The sequence below is a fragment of the Mchenga conophoros genome, linkage group LG18, assembly GCF_057382185.1.
Source record: "Mchenga conophoros isolate Kocher_MC1m ecotype Shallow Benthic linkage group LG18, M_conophoros_male_GT1.1, whole genome shotgun sequence".
NCBI lineage: Eukaryota > Metazoa > Chordata > Actinopteri > Cichliformes > Cichlidae > Mchenga > Mchenga conophoros.
In genome coordinates, this window is record NC_140543.1 from 37117027 (window position 1) to 37137741 (window position 20715).

At 44.5% G+C, this 20715-nt stretch overlaps 1 protein-coding gene across 4 annotated transcripts in view; it reads left to right on the forward strand.

The window, feature by feature from the left end:
* Window positions 1-765: 765 nt before the first annotated feature.
* Window positions 766-20715, forward strand: part of asph (aspartate beta-hydroxylase) — a 32464-nt gene continuing 12514 nt past the window's right edge. For 2 of the 4 annotated variants that reach the window (XM_085255902.1, XM_085255903.1), the window contains exons 1-4: window positions 12379-12562; window positions 13834-13989; window positions 14542-14586; window positions 15230-15294. In XM_085255902.1, the coding sequence (XP_085112028.1) occupies window positions 12481-12562; window positions 13834-13989; window positions 14542-14586; window positions 15230-15294 (348 nt within the window). In that variant the 5' untranslated portion in view covers window positions 12379-12480. Of the gene's footprint in view, window positions 953-12378; window positions 12563-13833; window positions 13990-14541; window positions 14587-15229; window positions 15295-20715 lie in introns of those variants that run through there. The other 2 variants (XM_085255904.1, XM_085255905.1) reach the window with 2 other exon arrangements.

The window sequence follows — 20715 nt, forward strand, 5'->3', positions numbered from 1 at the left end:
AGGAAATATTTGAGATGGTTTGCTGAGGGATGCATCTGCATCTCCTGTGACATCCTGTATAAACAGCGATGCACCTGGGATACTCAGCGGCGGACTTTTCTTCTTCGTTATTGGCAGTTGGCAAACGACGAATTGGTACACTACCGCCACGCACTGGTAGGAGGTACATATGTAAATGTGTGCATTTAAACGACAGAAACAGAAATGAGTTAATGAGTCCAGAGAGTTATCGCTTGTGCTGCCTCCGGAGTCAGACTGGACAATTAAATTATTAGCAAATTATCTGGCTGACTGAAACCATTGCATTAGTAAATGTAGTATTATGCTATTTACTATTCGTATTACTGTTTACTAATTGTTTCTTCGTGTAATAGAACACTGTACTATGGAATATCATGTAAAACGTAATATGTTAGCACTGTGATCAAATGTCCAGCAGAAACTATTTGAATGTGCTCGCTGCTGCTTTTCTTTGTTTTGCTTGTAAACACTGATTTTAAAGGCCGCAGATCTTTACGCTGTTGTTAAGAGAAATGTTTTATGCTCATATTTTGACATTTAGATGTTTAGATGGTGAGTGGAATAAACATGGCAGTGAGGGGGATCTACCATATTGCCACGTTCCAAAGCAGCGAGGGGGAGGGGCAAAGATAAGATTATCCACACGGCTGAATAAGCCTAAGGCTTCTCGATACCCATTGGTCATAACATTTCCAAACCCCGCCCATCTTTGTGTAACAAGGCATTCATTGGCAGAGAGAGCCGTCAGTGGTAAAGCGGGCGGGGTTTCTTTGGTTGCGAGTTTTATCAGATAGGAGCAGAAATTTTGATTTCTCTTCTCCGCTTTCAACAAGCACCGGTCGTTCCCGTCTTCCCGTCGTTTCCGGTCCTGCAACCAAGGACTCAGCTATGGTTTCAAAGAAGGGCAGCAAAGGGAACCCAAAACCAAAAGGTGGGTTTGATTCTGTCACGATAGCGTCGGCTGGGATGATGTAGCCGCCAGCTTTCACTGGCAGGCCTTTGGAAGTTGATTGGCTGTCGCTCTGTTATTTCATCCTAGCTAGCTGCTCCGCGCGGGGATGGTTTAGCCGTGGTTCAGGAGTCGGTGTTGAGAGACTGCTGGCTGAGCGACACCTGAGTGCTTTTGTTGGTTAGCGCTGCCTCCAGCGCGGATAGTTGTAATTATCGCACCAGCGCAGGTCTGCCTGATACGGCCGCTCCACCCAGCCTTCAGGTCGGTTCACCATGGCGACTCTAGCTCCCGGGATTACCGGGCAACATTGCCTCGCACGCGACAGATAACGTTAGCCGTCTCTCGTGAGGCTTCGTTGCGTTGGTGATGTTGGCAGGCCTGTTGGGCCAGTCAGTGTGGACTGCGGGACCCCGCCCCCAGTTTATCCCCGTCACTTTCTGCTCACGTGTCAGTATCCGCGGTGGGCTCCTACGTGGCTCCCGGGGCTCTCCTCCATCCAAAGGCTCTCCTCCATGGTTGTAGTTTCAGGCCCGTCGCTGAGCCTGCGCAGTCTTCTGTTTAATCTCAGTCCCGTTTTTGTTTATTTTTGGAAATAACATGTGAGGTGCAAAAAAATGAAATATTCGTTGTCACATCTTAACGTACTTTATGATTGAGTAAGGTGATGAGTCAAAGGCCGATGAGGGCCCCATGTGCTGAGGCTCACATGCAGAGTACACTCTGTCCTCACTGTGCTCGTTTACAGTTCTCCCTTTGCACATCTCAGGGTTAAGGTTAGCACAGGAAACTATACGAGCAGGTCATGACAGTGTTCTGCAAACGATGGATAAAGACTCCACTGTGGTGACAGCAGGAGATGAGCATCTGGTTAGTGTGCTGAAGACCTGAAACACTAAGACAGCTTATACTGAGCTGTCTTTGTTTAGCTGGCACAGATCAGGAAAGAACAAGACCAACATAACATATGGAAAATAAAAATGTTTAGTTCATTGTTAGTTAACCACTCCACTCTTGCTGTTTTGCCCCACTTTTCTCCAGCTCTCTGACTGTGAATGAATCTCAAAGAGGACAGGGCATGCTCACTACTGGAGCAGTGCAAAATCCCATATTTCCCCCCTCGTTTCAATATGATCTGTAACAGCTCCGTAGAGGTAACATGTCTCTTTACATCAAGCTCAGTGCCTGTTAAAACACTCCGTGTCTAACCTGCTTCGTCCCACGCTCTCCATCCTTCCTTATGTTGCATAATTCACTTAATTAAAGCATGTAATACTACGTTTGCCTCTATTTTACAGCACGTAGATGTAGCAGACGTGTTGAAGAGTTTTGCATGCTGTAGTAAATCCAAAGGCAGTGTGACGTTTAGAAAAACCTGTGGCCCAGAATAGAACCGGTGCTTTTGGTCTCCAAAAACATTTTCATAGTTTGACTAATTGTTGCAGATAATACCTCCGTTTTTCTGTCTTTTTCACAGAGTGTGCAACTAGAGTTGGTTCTTTGTCAACATAGGGAAACTTAGCTGTACTTTGATAAGTCCAAGCATAGCTCCAAGTTGATTAGGTGAACACATGAATGTGTGTGAGGTCCAGGTATTGACCTGCAGGGGAATCCCAAGAACTGCAAAAGCAGCCATTTTTGTTTGGTGGTTAATGCTTTTCCTGACCCTTCCCTCGACATCCCTGTAGCCCAGGGGTGGGCTCAGAGGGCTGCACGAGAAACTGGACTGTCGTGGAACACTGCTCGAATAAACCGATCTCTTTATAAACTGCTATTAATAAGAGTAGATAGAGCTAGGCAAGGCATGTGTGGCATAAGCACTGGAAAAATGCTAACGTTTTATTACTATTTATTTAACAATCGTAAACGAACTATTCATTTTTTTGCAAAATTCAAAGATTTAGAATGTTCTATAAAGTGCTGTTGCTATGTGACTTGTAGTTTAATGACTCCATCTGCAGCTTTTCCAGGGTTTTCTTGTTGGGTGAGAGAAATATCGTCTCTTTGCAGCTTTGAAAGATGCATTAAGGTCATGTTCAGTGTTTGAAGCAGAAATGCATCTGAGAACTTGTTCATAAAAAAACAAAGCAAACAAACCACAGTGTTAGCACTTGGCCCAGGCTGTCAGCATGTTGTGGAAAAGTGAAAACTCCGTCCGTCAGTGCTTTTGTCTTGGTAAACTATTTTCTTTATAACATTAGTAACATGGTTTTAGCTCCGACTTACACACTGGCTCCTGGTGTATAACACAAATAACTGCAATCCCAAATGTAGTTCTGGCTTTTCATTTAAGTCAGTTTAACAGATTTGTGCTGCCATTGGTTTTAAACTCTGCCTGTTTGTCCCATTTCAGCCTAACCAAGTATACAGTTACCTCTATCACCAGACCTCTAATGTTGTAGTCAGTTTTACTGAGGGCATTGCTACCAGGTCTCTGCAATCTTATGTTATCCCACGTACAAACAGTGGACTGTGTCATGGACGTCACCACTCCAGAGACAAAGAGACAAAGAGACAAAGTCAAAACTGTATCAAACTTGACAAATTTAAATGCTCAGTTCACCACTGGAAGCCCCCAGTAGGCTCAGCCTTTTACAGCATAGTTAGAGAGCCAGCCCTAACTATATGCTTTAGCAAAAAGGAAAGTTTGAAGCCTAATCTTAAAAGTAGAGATAGTGTCTGTCTCCTGAATCCAAACTGGAAGCTGGTTCCACAGAAGAGGGGCCTGAAAACTGAAGGCTCTGCCTCCCATTCTACTTTTAAATACTCTAGGAACAACAAGTAGGCCTGCAGAGCGAGAGCGAAGTGCTCTAATAGGGTGATATGGTACTACAAGGTCATTAAGATAAGATGGGGCCTGATTATTTAAGACCTTGTATGTGAGGGGCAGGATTTTGAATCCTGGATTTAACAGGAAGCCAATGAAGGAGAAATCTGCTCTCTCTTTCTAGTCCCTGTCAGGACTCTTGCTGCAGCATTTTGGATCAGCTGAAGGCTTTTCAGGGAGTTTGTAAAAGAACCTGATGGTAACGAATCACAATAGTTGAGAATAATACATGCATGAAGTATTTTTTTTCAGCATCACTGATACAGGATGCAAAATGGCAGAAATGATCCTGTCCATGATCTTTAGACCCTCAGTGCATTAAAAACAGCCGCGACTCTGTAGGCTTCTAACTGCTGTAAGTAAATACAGTCACATTCAGAGTGATTCACTTCACTAGATTGTGAAGAGTCATGATAGCCTGAGAACTATGAGCAGGTGAAAGAGGCGTGTCGTATCATGCACTTTCAGTGCTCTGAAGTAGAGCAGAAAAGTGATGTATCAGAACCGGTCTGTTTACTGTTGATTTGAATGCAAGAACTCAGTCCTACACATTTGTGTTTTATTTGTTCCATATGTGTAGAAAGGATGTGTCCTGGTTAAAATCACTCCGATTCCTCAGCTTTCTCCATATTTATGACTGCTTGGTTATAAGAAAGAGATTTGGGCTGGTTGTCTCCTCTCCTGGAGCACACAAAGCGCTTATCAACCATTCACAGCCTTTCATACTCCAGTAGATGCATCAGAGAGAAACTGGGGTTCGTGTCCTGCCCAGTTGTGTTTGGCATGTAGACTGGAGCAGAACCACCCGTCTGTCAGCCATGTCTTCCTCCAAATTTACTCAGGCAGGTCCTTTTCACTGCTAACCAATGGCTGCAAGACGTGTGCACTTTGTTACCTCATGTGATCAAACAGTGACAGCTGCTCACTTAATATTGACTCTAGATTAAAGAGGGGACAGTGAAGCGTGCTTGTCGGGACTTTGGAGCATGTGATCATACCTGGATGCTAGATCTCGTCCTCTTTGTCATTGGTGTGTTTCTGCTGAAATGTGCACTTTCCCATTTCTCATTATGTTTCTCATTATGTTTCCTTGTCACATGCCTTCTTGACTTTTCCACATTACCGTCCCTCAGGGCTGCTGCTTCCCCTCTCCAAAGGGCTGGGATCTCAGATGGAAGGGTAATGGCTGCGTCTGCTCCTCGGGGGCTGATGTGTGATGTTTTGTGTCCTTTGCGTTTGCTGAGCGTGTTGTTGTTCTAAATCCAACCCTGAGCACGGCGGTGGCTCCATGTAACCTTGCATGAGAGCACAGCGTTTGTGCATCTGTGTCAGGTATCGTGTTTTGGTTTGGAGCCGTCATAATATGCTGTGTGATTAATTTTGCAGAGCCAAATGCATGATGCAGAAATTTAACTCAACATGAGCATTTTATGCTGATGTCCAGAGAATAAGTTCAAAACCACGAATACAGTGGCGGTGCCAGAGACTCCTAATATGCAAAGACACATGGTGCATAATGCAGAGGTTACACAGCTGTGGCACAGTGAGGAACAAAGGCGCAGAGGTGCTACCAAAATAAAACAGGAAGGGAGACATAACGGACATTGGAATGGCATTTTACACATGGAGCGAGAGGAGGATAAGACAGGGAAACATGGAAGACGAAGGACAAACACAGAAATGGAACGTGACAGGAAACTAAAAGCAACCCTCAAAGCCTAAATAAGACCAACAAGAGCTGAAGACTCGATATAGACGAATATAATGGAAGTTAATAAAGAAACCAGAGAGAGCCAAAGAAAAACAAACAGTCAGTTCGTCTTTCTTTAACTTTAAATGATAAACTCAAATGTCTTTTTCATTAATGTTTCATATCCATTGGCTTTCAGTCTGATGTTTTGTCTTCCAGTCCAGTTGAAATGTGGTTAGAGAGGTTGTAAAGACACCTGTGGATAGGGCTGCACGATTAATCGTTAGAAAATCCCGATCTCGATTCATACTTGTGTGCGATCTCATTTCCAAATGACAACGATTTAAAAAAAAAAGACGCCGATTGTACCGCATTTTGATCCGGGACGTAATCTGCATGAAAACAAGCGCTCACTCTTCCTGCTCAACAAATGACAAGGGCGGAGCCTTATACCACGTGATACAGAAGCTGCCGTGTGATGCTAAAATTAGCAGGAAAAACAACGGAGAGCACGTCAGGGATGACGAGAAAGTGACAGGAGAAAATCCGTCCCGGTCAACCACCCAAACATCAATAACGGGAACCTTATACAGCGCTTCCCTATACCCGTCGACCTCCCGCAGGCACAAAGACATCACGGAGGCTATCACTTATCACCTGACCAAAGATATGGCTCCATCAACACTGTGCAAAACGAGGGATTTAGGAAAACGATCAACACCCTAGACAAACGCTGCACAGTGCCGTCCCGCAACTATTTTTCTATTGTTGCACTACCTGCTCTGTACACGCAGCGTCGAGCAACGGTGGAGACGGAATTTCAAGCAGGACAACATTTTGTTGTTTTTATGTTTATTTATTGTTTTTATGTTCAGTCTCAACTGTTACGAAGTTGATGTGCAGTTAATAAGTGCAATAAATATTTATACTGGAAAAGAGAATCGTGAGAGAATCGTGATCTCAATTCTAAGCCAAAAAATCGTGATTCTCATTTTATGCAAAATCGTGCAGCCCTACCTGTGGACACCTGGAACTGCACAGTTGCTCAGAGTTGACTAGTTTGTTTGTCCCTGTGATCTAATCAAAGTAGCTCGACGCTAGCTTCAACAGACAGCAGTCTGATCTAATGCTAGTGACTTTCTGGGGATCTGTCACAACAAAGCCCGGCGTGGGGTTGGTTCCTGCACATAGGTCGCTGCCACCATCAGTGGAATGTGCTGCGTACTGCAGCAGATCCTGGCGCCACAAACTGAACCAGCCTGCTGCACTGAGGAAGTGCATGCAGCTGCAGTCGTATGACGTGGCTTTTAAAATGTGTGTGTTTGAAAACATGGTGCCCCAATGAGGAAAAAGTGTTCCTGTAAAAGCTGGCTGAAGATCAGAGCTCTGCAGAGACCGTGCAGAGCTCCAGTGTCCTCTGTAGTACACAAAGCTGTGCACATGTGGACGTGCATGAGCTTGGACACACTCTAAAAGCTTGAGGGAATCGAGGTAAGTTTGAAGGCGTGCACAGCAGCCCTTATATAAGAGGAGCTGCTCGGGCTGAACAGTGTGTTCAGAATGTGACAGAGACTCTGCAGAGCTCTGGAGGACAGCACTGTGCATGTGCGTGTTTGTGCCGTGCTCATATGAACATGGAGTTTACACAACAACAAAGTGGTGTGTTACTGCATGCTTTCAGACGTTTTCTTTTCATGTGGAGCTGTTGGATGCATCCCAGCAAATGGATATGCCTCAGATTTCCTGTTAGTCCTTTTTGGGGTAAAATTGTGTTACTGGATACTTAAAAGCAACAAGTAATCCTCTGAGATCGTCCAGTTTGTGCTTTGTTTTCTGTCACAGCATGAGGGCACGAGGAGAACCGCTTCAGCGTATCTATCAGTGTATACCTCATCCTCTGTAACACGTGTAGCAGCTCATGAATATTCTAAGTGTGGTCATATAATCAGATTTTGAAAGCGGGCTCTCTGGATCATTCAGCTGCTGTTATTTGTAAAGATGCCCAAATTATTCTAGTCACCATCCATCTCACTGAATTCAGGTGTTTCAATCACTTCCATGGCCACAGGTGTATAAAACCAGGCAGGCTGCATTTGTAATGAGTCGCTCTCAGTGAATCCCAGCGTGGTGCTGTGATAGGACACTAACAAGTCCACTCATGAAATTCCAGAGTCAACTGTTGGTGTTATCACAACAAAGTGGAAGCGGTTGGGGACGGCGGCAGCTCAGCCACAAAGCAGTAGGCCACGTCACAGAGCCCTATGCTGAGGGCCCAGTGGTCACCACAGGGCCCAAGGTCTACCAGAGCACTGAACACAGAGTGGGCCAAGCACCTGCATCCAAGCCGTATATCAGCCAGCACAGGTCCTCTGGGTTCTAGATCAGTGGACGCTGTTCTCTGGATTGAGAACACATTGAGTCTGGGATTGGGAGTTCATACTTGGTTCCAGTGAAGGACCTCTCAATGCTTCAGCTTATAGAGACCATTCCAAGGTCCAGACACTGTGGGAGCTGGTTCTTAGTGTACTTGGTATCTGACCTGACAGATGTGCTTCTGTTAGAGTGGCTAAGAGCTCCATAAACACACTTCAAGCCTTTTCAGAGAAACTGAAGCTGCTGTAGCTCCAAAGGCTGGGCCTGTGGACTCAGACTGGTGGTACGTGCATATGAATGTTTGATGTTGAGGATCAGATAATAACTGCTCTGCAGAGGTCGTCCAGTGCCAGTTCTTTGTTTATTTACATGTTCTAATGTTAATTTTGTAACATGTAGTTATGTAATTGTTTTGTCTCATATTATTCATTTGCCGTCTTGTGGGCATAATGGACTGAACATGTTTTGGCAGCATCACAGAGTAACATCACAAGTGAGCAAACAGAGGTGTGTCTCTGCCACACTGTTTGCATATCCAGTGTCAGTTGGGTCAGTAAGACTAAGGATGGTCGTCAGCCCTCATTCCCTTCATCTGTTGGAAGTCTTAATAATTCCAACGAGGAGAACATGCCTGTGGAAACCGGAAATACTCGCTGTGTTCACAATGTTGCCACATAGCTGCTTGTAGCAATGCTATTGTGCAATTGTACCAGTACAGAATATAGCATTAGAACCTGCTTCTTACAGAAAACAAAACACAGTGACAATAAACGGCTGTTCTGTTCTATTCTATTCTGTTTTGTTTTGTTCTGTTCTATTCTGTTCTGCTTTGTTCTGTTCTGTTCTATTCTGTTTTGTTTTGTTTTGTTCTGTTCTATTCTGTTCTGCTTTGTTTTGTTCTGTTCTGTTCTATTCTGTTCTATTCTATTCTGTCCTGTCCTATTGTGTTCTGTTCTGTTCTGTTCTGTCCTATTCTGTTCTGTTCTATTCTGTTCTGTTCTGTTCTGCTTTGTCCTGTCCTGTCCTGTCCTGTTCTGTTCTATTCTATTCTGTCCTGTCCTATTGTGTTCTGTTCTGTTCTGTTCTGTCCTATTCTGTTCTGTTCTATTCTGTTCTGTTCTGTTCTGCTTTGTCCTGTCCTGTCCTGTCCTGTTCTGTTCTATTCTATTCTGCTTTGTTCTGTCCTGTTCTGTTCTATTCTGTTCTGTTCTGCTTTGTCTTGTCCTGTCCTGTCCTGTCCTGTTCTATTCTATTCTGCTTTGTTCTGTCCTGTTCTGTTCTATTCTATTCTGCTTTGTTCTGTCCTGTTCTGTTCTATTCTGTTCTGTTCTGCTTTGTCCTGTCCTGTCCTGTTCTATTCTATTCTGCTTTGTTCTGTCCTGTTCTATTCTGTTCTATTCTGTTTTGTTTTGTTCTATTCGGTTCTGTTCTGTTATATTCTATTCTGTTCATTCTGTTCTATTCTGTTTTGTTTTGTTCTATTCTGTTCTGTTCATTCTGCTTTGTTCTGTCCTGTTCTGTTCTATTCTGTTTTGTTCTGTTCTGTTCTGTTATATTCTGTTCTATTCTATTCTGTTCTGTTTTGTTTTGTTTTGTTCTGTTCTGTTCTATTCTGTTCTGTTATATTCTAGTCTACTCTATTCTGTTATATTCTATTCAATTCTGTTCTGTTCTACTTTGGTCTGTCCTGTTCTGTTCTATTCTGTTTTGTTTTGTTCTGTTATATTCTGTTATATTCTATTCTATTCTGTTATATTCTATTCAATTCCTTCCTGTTCTATTCTGTTTTTTTTCTGTTATATTCTGTTCTAGTCTATTCTGTTATATTCTATTCAATTCTGTCCTATTCTATTCTGTTCTATTCTGTTTTGTTCTATTCTATTCTATTCTGTTATATTCTATTCTCTTCTGTTATATTCTATTCTGTTCTATTTTGTTCTGTTCTATTCTATTAAATTCTATTCTCTTCATTTATATTCTTTTCTATTCTGTTTTGTTTTGTTCTGTTCTATTCTATTCTGTTCTATTTTGTTCTGTTCTATTCTATTCTGTTATATTCTATTCTCTTCATTTATATTCTTTTCTATTCTGTTTTGTTCTGTTCTGTTCTGTTCTATTCTCTTCTGTTATATTCTATTCTATTCTGTTCTATTTTGTTCTGTTCTATTCTATTCTGTTCTATTTTGTTCTGTTCTATTCTATTCTGTTCTATTTTGTTCTGTTCTATTCTATTCTGTTATATTCTATTCTCTTCTGTTATATTCTATTCTGTTCTATTTTGTTCTGTTCTATTCTATTCTGTTATATTCTATTCTCTTCTGTTATATTCTATTCTGTTCTATTTTGTTCTGTTCTATTCTATTCTGTTCTATTCTATTCTCTTCTGTTATATTCTATTCTGTTCTATTTTGTTCTGTTCTATTCTATTCTGTTCTATTCTATTCTCTTCTGTTATATTCTATTCTGTTTTGTTCTGTTCTATTTTGTTCTGTTCTATTCTATTCTGTTCTATTCTATTCTCTTCATTTATATTCTTTTCTGTTTTGTTCTGTTCTGTTCTATTCTATTCTGTTCTGTTCTGTTCTGTTCTATTCTATTCTGTTCTCTTCTGTTATATTCTATTCTGTTTTGTTTTGTTCTGTTCTATTTTGTTCTGTTCTATTCTATTCTGTTCTATTCTATTCTCTTCATTTATATTCTTTTCTGTTTTGTTTTGTTCTGTTCTGTTCTCTTCTATTCTATTCTATTCTCTTCTGTTCTGTTCTCTTCTGTTCTGTTCTGTTCTGTTCTATTCTATTCTGTTATATTCTATTCTCTTCATTTATATTCTTTTCTGTTCTATTCTATTCTATTCTGTTCTCTTCTGTTCTGTTCTGCTTGCAGTCACTGGGTAAGGACCTCACGGTGTCGTGACAGTTTTCAACACATTTGCCAAATACAACAATCACTGGATTTCTTGGATTTCTTTGTTCATGATTTGCATTCTGCTGAGGCTGCTTAAAGTTTCTCAGCCCTGAACCAGTTTTCATGTGCAGTATATTGCCGAGCTCTTGTTTCTAAGGTTTTGTGTGTAATTGCTGGTACATGCACTAACTTTAAGCTTCAAACAGGCCGGTTATGTAACAGCACGTTAGCAGGACTTCATTTGTGTCAAAGCCTTTGTGAAAGCTCGTTTTTCCTGTGTTGGCTGTGAGAGTGGCACCTGTGGCTCACTCGGTGAAGTTATGTGGGGTTGCTCCTGCCTCGGGTGGAGAAACGATCTGATAAATTGCTGACGTAGCTTAACTGTGCAGCTGGGAAGAGGGCTGTGTTTTCCAAAGACACAATGCAGCATGCCTGCTTGGTGAAAAACAAACAGAAAGCCCAACATTCTTTTATTTTGGTAGACTTCATTGTTAAAGACAAATATTCATTAACTTAACAAACGTGCACTAAAGTTTATAAAGGAGTCTTTATGGGGCTTCCATTTAAACATAAGATCTACTTCATTTACCATGTGGTAGGGACCTGGGCCGTCGTAGTGTAAGGATATCCTCCAACAATCAGGCGATCCCTGTAAGAAGCAACGACAACAGCGGAGAAAGCTCAGGCAGAACCAGGCTCAGGGAGGGGCTGTAATGTGCTGCCACCAGCTGTGGGTGAGGACAAGACAAGTACGGGAGACAGGTCAAAACATGCATTATGGGAGAGAGTGCGAGAGTGAATGAAGCTTTTTAATCAACAGCCTGATGATTGTTGAAACCTTTGACAAATGTAACCCTCCCTGATAGACGCTGCTCACAACACGGTGTTTCTTTACCTTGGCTCTAGCTCAGCAAACTGGGACTGTTGTGGAGGCCACACCAAGTTTGGATCCATTATAGTTTGAATTTGTCAATGTTTAAGTTCTCAGACATAAAAAAGCAAAGTTAGTATTTGGTGGGGCTTTATTTGGACATGTTACAGTAGCACAAACCAACTGAAACCAGTTTATGAGAAAAACAAGCCTCCTGATGATTGACCGTGACTGATGGTGCTGCACGCTGTGTTCATCTGTAGCGTCTGGAACCCCCTCAGTTCATGGCAGAGATGTTTGATCTGAGTCCATGCTGATGGTTGGAGTTTCATCTCATTTTAACCAACAAGCCCGTGATTGGTGAAGTGGTTTGTTCCCAGTTACATGCAGTGGCACAAATGTCTCTTCATGTAGTTACGTGTTTGTTACGTGTGTGACATGTTGCAGCTGTCTGCTCTGACATCCTTCCAGGACCTTGTTTTACTGCTGCTGTAAGAATACTGAAGGTGCAGTCGGCAGGTGCACCCTGCAAAGTAAACATGGAGGATTTTAAAGTTCACAATATCAGGCAGGGAGCGTTTAAATAATGTCCTCCCCTCTCTGTGCGAGGGCCAGCTGGTTTAACAGCACTATTAATAGCCGTGTATGACCTCTAGAAGCCATATCGTCTCAGAGAGAAGAATGGCACGCATGATGACGCTGGATGAGCAACAGAAAGAAAGCCAGTAAACAGAGAGAGAGGGCGGGGCCACATAGAGGGAGCGGCTGAGCTGATATTCGCCGTCGCTGGGCTGCACGCTTCTTTTTGGCCGGTTAACCTCCTGTTGGTCCACCATACGCCATAGATGGGTGATCCAGTGACCCTGGAGTCTGCCGCCTCTCCTGGTGTTACAGCAGTGCCCGCAGTGCTAGCTGCAGAAAACCAAGGTGAGGCTATCGAATACCAAGCAGCATGGCCTGGGTGGACGAGTATTTAATACCTGCTGGAGGAGCGAGTGTTCAGTCAGTGTCCAGGTTTAACATCCAGGTGTGTTACGATGCTGTGATCCAGATGTGTGACTGAGTGAGAGCTTCTTCTAACACGTAGTCACGCCTTTGCTGCTGCTGCCTGCTGTGAGTTAGATTTACACTCCCAGCTGCAATCATGCCCACGTATGGATTCATCCAGAAACACACAAACGTCTGCAGAGGAAAAGATGATGTCACAGCACAGGTTGGATGAGTTGGGGACCTGGCATGTTTCAGGTGTGCAGAGGAAGGAGGTTTGACCTAGCATGTAGCGGACTTTAGCACCTGTTCGTTCTCTCTGCCACCATGTTCTCACAGCGAGCGTGTCTTTGTCACTCCAAGAATAGATCCTTGGCTACACTCTACTGTCCCAGCACCACATACACGGCACTGGCACAGTAATGTCCTCAAATGATTTCAGATTATTTACACCAGGGAAATGTGACTGCTGTGGAAAATGCACCGTCAGAAATCTGAGGGTGCGAGTGATTCACAGCCTCAGGAAGAGAGAAGAACTCTGAATCTGATCGATTTACTGCAGAGCAGCAGAATCAGGCCCTGATCCACTCACACAAGCTTTCTTTGAAGGGTCAGATCTGCTGTTTGTTTCCTCTGAGTGGACACACAGTGGTGGGAGGGGTGAAAGGGCATGGTGTCCAAACACCTGAACTATGTGGTGACCTCCTGGAAATAAGGGTGGAGCTAAAATCTGCTTTCCCCCCCCCCCCCCCCCCCCCCCTTTCTTTTTTTAAGCAACATTCTGGTTCACGCTCCACAGCAGCCCGCAGTGTGGGGGCCCGGCGGCGCCCAGTGTGGGGGGCCGTGCGGCGCCCAGTGTGGGCATCCTGTGGGGGCGTGTTTCCTGGGATTAAGCATGCTCAGAGTTTCAAAGTGAGGGCAGTTTATGGATGTACGTCCAAAGCTCAGACTGTCCTCAACATTTCTTTGAACACTTCGTCCTGCAGGTGTGTTCACGCCGTGCAGTTGGGCTTCATAAACACACAGGAGGACTTCAAGCTCCTCGCTGTGTTCACTGCTGTTTCGTCGCTCTCATCATTAGTCACACTTGTAACTCTAAAGTAGCATTAAGGTCAATGTACTTCAACTTCTATTTCAATGTTCTGAGTGTGTAAAGGAAAAGTTTGTGAGGGCCACAGCTGAACCTGACATCACGTGTGTTGTCTTTCCAGATGGTGCTAAAAGCCAGCCGTCTAACAAGAATGGGAAGAAGGCCGACTCCAGTGGCAGCAGCTTCTTCACCTGGTTCATCGTGTTGGCCCTGCTGGGCGTCTGGACGTCTGTAGCTGTGGTCTACTTTGACCTGGTTGACTATCAGGGAGTTCTTGGTGGGTACCCCCCCCCCCCCCCCCCACACACACACACACACACACACACACACCTAGAGGAACTTCCTGGGAAGGTGTGGCAGTAACCAGTTTGGCTTTTGTTGTCATCTGTCCACAGACTACGCCTAAAGTAAACCTCCACCTGCAATAAGAACCAGTCTAACTGTCGTTACCGGAGCATTAAATTCAGACCAGCAGTTATTACTAGTGAGCCTCAGTCTGCTGCTGTCTCAACACTTTAAACCAAATACTTTGGTGAACAGCCTGCCAGTCACATTAAAGCCAGTCAGATGAAATGAAGCTTGTAATGGTTGCATCTAACACAGCAGCATTTCTGTAAGTTAGCTTAAAGCTAGGTGCAGACTTTGCCTGCTGAGCCACGCGTGTAGAGGACGGCTGAAGCTGCTGCAGCCTGCCTGTCTTTGACCACAGCCGCCTGCATTAATGATAAATGGTCCATTCTTGTGTGTATGAAATGTGATTGTGTTTTATCTCTTAACCCTGTCTTTGTTACATTATGTGTGTTTTATTATTTGTTTGTTTTGCATGCAGATAAGGCTAAGGGCTTACAAATTAACCTGTCTGAAGCATTGCAAGGTAAAAACCCATAATGTATATTCTGCATATGTGAACAAAAATGACTGTTGTCACACACACTGTTTGCAGAGCCCTGAGTCGTGTAGTGTTTGGCAGGAACATCTGCAGCGCTACACACATCCACAAACACTACGTATGCAGTTCAACACGCCCTTATAGTCGACCTAAACTGGCACCTCTGTGTACAGTGACACGCTTCATGTAGCACTCAGCAGCTGTAGAGAAAGGTGGAGTGAAGGCAGCCAAGCTGCCACACAGGCTGGAGGCTCGTCCCTAACCCTTGGTCACTAAGGACACATATGTAAGCAACAAGTTGGCTGTGGTCGGTGGAGGAGTGCACAGCCTTGCAGCGTTGGTTCCTGAGTGTGATTCAGCTGGTGTGACTGGTGTGGTCACACTGGTCTCCAGCTGCAGTGTTCATGTATGATCTTAGAAACGCAGGCATCATGTAGGAGCAGTGGTTGGTAAACTGTCTTTCTCTAAAGGAAGCATTGTTACACCCATGTTTGACTTTAATACATTTGCCTTTAAAGTCATTTCTATATCATGATATACAGTTAGAATAATTACAGTAAGCACATGTTTAATGTACACGTATGAGAATTTGTCTAAGTGTGTCTAACTGTGTTTGCTGCTGCTGTAGGTAAACTGGTGGCGTACGACACAGACGGCGACGGAGATTTCGATGTCGAGGACGCAAAAGTTCTGCTAGGCAAGTTGATCAAACTACGATTCACAGCTGTTGTCTCTGTCACAACTACAACAAAAGGAATATTATCATCACAACATCTGCTTACCAGCTGTGATGGCTTTGTGTTTGTGAAGTAGACAAAATGCTAGTTTGGGTTTCTTTTGCATGGCTCACTCATTAGAAACAAGAACTCAGAGCTCCCTGTTTGGCTTTTATTCCAACATGAACATCTGAATGGCCTCAAACACTGGCTAATGCAGTCTAAAGCTTAGCTCTCTACATGAAAAGGTAGCTGCTCGGCCAATCAGGCAGCTTGTAGAGGCTGAATGGAGGCTCGTCACCGTCGGGTATCTAAGAGGGCGTTACTGTTCTTTATTCGCTCACGCAACAGGTTCCTTTAAGGAGCTTTTGTGGTGCTCAGCCTGGACACAGGCAGCATGTGTCTGTTTCAGGAGTCATCTGTAGACACTTCAGGGTTATCTGAGTCCCTTTGTTGGGTCTCTGAGCAGCTTGGCAGATTTTGCAGCTGGTGCATAATATTCGAAGGGAATTTGGGATTTCAGCACTTTCATCATGTCATCAGATGAACTAGATGAGTCTTAGTGCTGCTTTGGCCTCTGGAGCAGGAAAACGGTGTAAGGCAACTAAGCTGTTTCATCTTATGTGCCCGCTCCAGTCTTTTGGAAATCATAATGTATTCTGTCGTCGCTACATTGGGATAACCCATATTTAAGTTTCAGAGCATCTCCCCTGTTGCCCCCTTCACCATCCACATTTCCACTATTCTGAGACACGTTCTAATTTGTTCACTGGATTTTGAAAATGTAAGAGAACGTGGTAGTGGTGTGTGTTTGCGGGCAGGAGGGACAGAAAACACACAAGTTTAAAAAACATGTAGTTATCCCAGTTGGGCTTCATCCAATCAGCACAGGTTCAGAGTAAAGAAGGTCAGACACCAACTAGGGAGCCTCAGCAGGACAAACAATCCTGATGTAGCAGGTGTATCAGAGAAGATCAGGAGAGTCTTCTCCAAGCACGGCATCCCAGCGCACTTCAGACCCAGCCACGCACTCACACACAACCTGGTTCATCCCAAACACAAGCTAGCAACACAGTGTGTGCTGTGAAGTGCAGCAAGGAGTGCGCAGACCTCTGCAATGGAGCCACTGCATCAATGCAACGGAGCCGCTGCATCAATGCACTGGAGCCACTGCATCAATGCACTGGAGCCACCTCGACATGACGAGACGCGGCTGTACATGTGCACCTAAAGGTCAAAGGTCACTCTTTGGAGGATGCCAGTGTTCACAGATTGACAGTAAAAGAGAACATCTGTGTCCACTGTGACCGACCGTGGTTGTGGTTTATCACAGCGACTGTCTGCCGCCTGCACTGCAGCCTCAGCCCTCACTCACATCTTGGTCAGGTGATCTCAGCAGGTCACGTGACAGGATGGGGCGAGGTCTCACAGTGGTTTTGCCCAAAGCCTCTGGATGTAATGACCAAACCTTTTTCCACATCTTGGCTCATGTGATGAGGCACATGACGAATGGTGGGTCAATGAGAAGCTGCTGAGGGACGACGCCCACTACCCACCGGGGGCTCCCACTGTTGGTTTTAGAACTGAACGAGTCTCTCGGATAAGAAGGGAACATCTCCAGGTTCACTTGTCTTCATCTGAAGCTGTTAAAACTACCAGAACCTTGACGATGACCATCCTTCTTCTTCATGGGGATGTTTTATCCCCCTTTTATCTGTGTGGAAATAAATCCTCCATGTGTCAGATCGGCCCCCTCAGAGTCATCAGTGATCATTGGACTTCACATGAACCCTGACCCCGGGTCTTCATCCTAAGGATCACATTAAAGCCACAGTAGATCTGTTCATTTGCACCAAAGCAGAAATCTGACACCAGGACACCAAATGCACGTAAGACTTGACTGGTGTCTGAAACTGTGGTTGCCTTTGTTTGTGGATACATGCTGTCTAACCCTAAATGAGGGTGATTGTGGTAAAGGCTTCCCAGGTCTCACCCTGCTGTGTGCAGGCTCTCTCATTAGTACACATGTATACAGTATTAGAAGCCGAGGAGGACAGCCCGACACATTTTAAACATGTGGTATTCATGCCTGAACAAGCTTTTATGGCCTTGTTCATACTTGGACAGATGTGTGGGGGCGTGTGTGGTCCTGGGCCATCTGCCTCCACATGACCTCTGCTCAGTGCTCTCATTACTTCCTGTAGTTGTCGACATGTCTCAGGTTATTGTGTTGCTGTTGGAGATGCAGCACTGTGACAACTCTGGTTCCAAAGCTGAAGCTGTTTCATTAGAGAAGCTTTCCCACAGAAAGCCAGCGTCAGTGCTCCCTCTCCTCCTCTGGGCTATCTGCACATGATGAGCATGCAGCACGAGTTTCTGATCTTTAAAGAGTGCACGTCTAAACCAGTAGATGACGTGTTGTTCTGCAGTCATGTGCAGACAGCCTGGCTTTGCTGATAAAGTCTGATTCCCTTGCTGTCTAACCTGCAAACTTCTCTGACCTTCTCCTGTTGTTTCCTCTCTTTCCTCCTGCACATCTTTTTCCTTCATTTGGTTTCACACTCTCCTTTTTCTTAGTTTTGTCACCACTTCCTTTCTCTCCTTCACTCCCACGTTTTGCTCCTCAACTTTCCTCCCATCCTCCCCGCCCCCCCTCATTTGCGTAGGCCTGTCCAGTGAGGGCGATGGTCAGGGTGAATCCCAGGTTCTGGATTGGTTAGAAGAAGTGGAGGAGGGCGGCTCTGATTGGTTAAACGGGTTCTTCACGTTCCTGTATGGACTGATAAATCCGCTGGAGCCGCTGGAGGAAGAGGAGGGTGAACACACTGCCTCAGGAAGAGCAAAGGATGTGCAGGAAGAGGATGAGGAGGATGAGAACGAGGAAGCGGTCAGAGGAAGACGACAAGCGAAAGACGATGGAAATCAGGGGCAGAAGATTGTGATTGTTGGCCTCCATAACCAATAGCCTCGGATTCCTGATAAATGTGTTGATCTGTGATCTGAGGGCCCATGCAGGAGCCGGAGCCATGGTGTCAGTATGTTTGGTAGATTTTACACAGCTAGGAAACGTTGGATCACCTCGTCTCCAGCCTGGCTGTGTCCACACCCAAGTTTCATCCTCTGTGACCGGAACAAACTCGGTTCTGGTTTCAAACTGAGGAGAAACTCTTTCTGTTGTTCTGGATACTCAGGAGCACTTTTAGAAGTGGGCGAGTACACTGAGTGCACAGCACTGTTGGCAGCAGCCAATGGCTGTGTGAGATTACACAAAATGCACTCGGACAGCGGCTCACGTGTCCCTCACATGGTCTAACAGTCACTGGTTTAATTTAAACGGCATGAATTAAACCAACAATTGCCCTCGTTATGGTTTTGGACCTGCTCAACACATAACCATGTTAATGGGAGTCAGGAAGTGCAGGAAGAGTCCATCAGGTGATCTCAAGCCACAGCCTCATCGTCCTACGTTTGCTGACTGCGTCTTCGTGGCGTCCTGACTGTAGCTGTCAGATATCGTCGCACCCACGTTCTCTGTGCAGCCACCACCAGCACTCATCACCTTATTAATGATTATGTTTCTGTAACATTGGGCACACACCCATCAGGTTTCATACACCTTTGGGTGCAAGTGAGCTAGCTTCAGGTGGGCCCTGCTAGCAGTACAGATCAGTATCACAGCATCACTTCAGCACATTCATAGATGGAGCTGATCAGGCTGCTCCGAGCTGGAAATCCAAGTGAGGGAATTTCCCATATCAAACTGGGAAATTCCAACTTTGAATTTGGATCTAGAACACACTTGGTGCTATTGGTTAGTGGGACTAAAGGACGCGCTACCTCCAGCAGGTACTCCAGCTGTGTAACAGGTACACATCTGTGCAGATGTCAAACTTCAGCTAACATGAAACATGCAGCTCCATGCAGCCTTTGGTCGGACTGCAGTTCTTCTTCATGAAGCCTCCACACAGTTCACACTTATTAAAGACACACGTGCATGAAATAAGAGGCTCGTCCCTGGATGTTGTTGACTCCATCATGTATGCAGGTTACATGTTAATAAGAACATTTTGGTAGTTACGTGTTTGTTAAACTGCCTTTGTCCAACTGTAGGTTGCCATGTTTGTCTTTAAGCCCTTGTTGCACTCAGCAGTGTCACATTTCGTTCTGTCCACCTCCTCGTCTCCTTTACTCCATAATAAAGAAAAGTGTTTCAGCGACCAGCAGTTGTGAGTTGACACCAATAAAGCGTTTGTTGGGACAGTGTACATGTGCAAGTTCATGCTGTAGGTAACAGTTTGTGTGACTAATGCAGGCAAACGTGTTTGTTTGCAGCTGAATCGACTAATATCAGCCACAAGCTTCGAGATGTGAAACCCACATTTGCTGTATCGACTCGTGCATGTGTGTGTAAGTGTGTTAACGCGCCTGCACTGAACATGATGAATGAAACAGGCTCTTCCTGCTCCGGGGGGGACACACTTCAACTTTGGCATGTGAGACCGACTCACATCCTCAATGCTGTCAAAGCACAAAAACCGTCTGTGACCCAGACGCGAGTGCAGAGCAGGTAGCGTCTCACCTCTTTGCTGTTAGCCGCCGGGCCTGGACCCATCGCCGTGTGTCCACCAACATGCTGAAGATGACTAATGTGGAGCTTCAGCTCACACCTGGAGTGCTTTTTGTAGCTCAACAGTTTCTGAATTTTCAAAATAAAAATGTGGAATAGTTAAAAATAATAAACTATAAAATGTTCTTAGCAGTCAGTAATATATTAGCCCACCTAAGTTAATTATAAACACTGTGTGTGCAGAATAAGTTCATAAGTAATAAATATGAGCTGAGCTTTGTTCCAGTGATGTTGGAAATAAGGTGACGAGCTACAGCTGTCTCGCTCAGGTCAGAACAGGAAAGTGGAGTTTAATTCTTATTCATGAATTAGAACATATATATATATATATGTACAAATTCTATGTTTGAATGAATTTATCAATTCATGGATTTCAGCAATCGTGTTATTTGGTGTCCAGCCCTTTGCTTGATGCGTCCGAGTCGGCCTGGTCTCTGACAGAAAGCGTCCACCGCTGCTGTAACGAGTGAACTTGGAAACCAGACTGTTCCTGCTCCCTCGTGCAGCCTAACGGTCAGAATATAGTCAGTAATCCTCTGTGTGATACGTGACTTTGTGCAGATGTCAGTGCATTTACAACTTCAGGTACCCAAACAAAATAATCAGTAACAGGAAGTTTACTTCCAATACTTCCTTTTTCTGTGCTGTTGGGTGATTTTCAGACCGTAGATTGTGAGTCAGTCTGGGCAGCAGCAGGAATCGATTAAAAACTACTTAGATAATCTGATATGAGCACATAAGCAGGTTCTTTTGTCAGCTGTTGTTCTTACA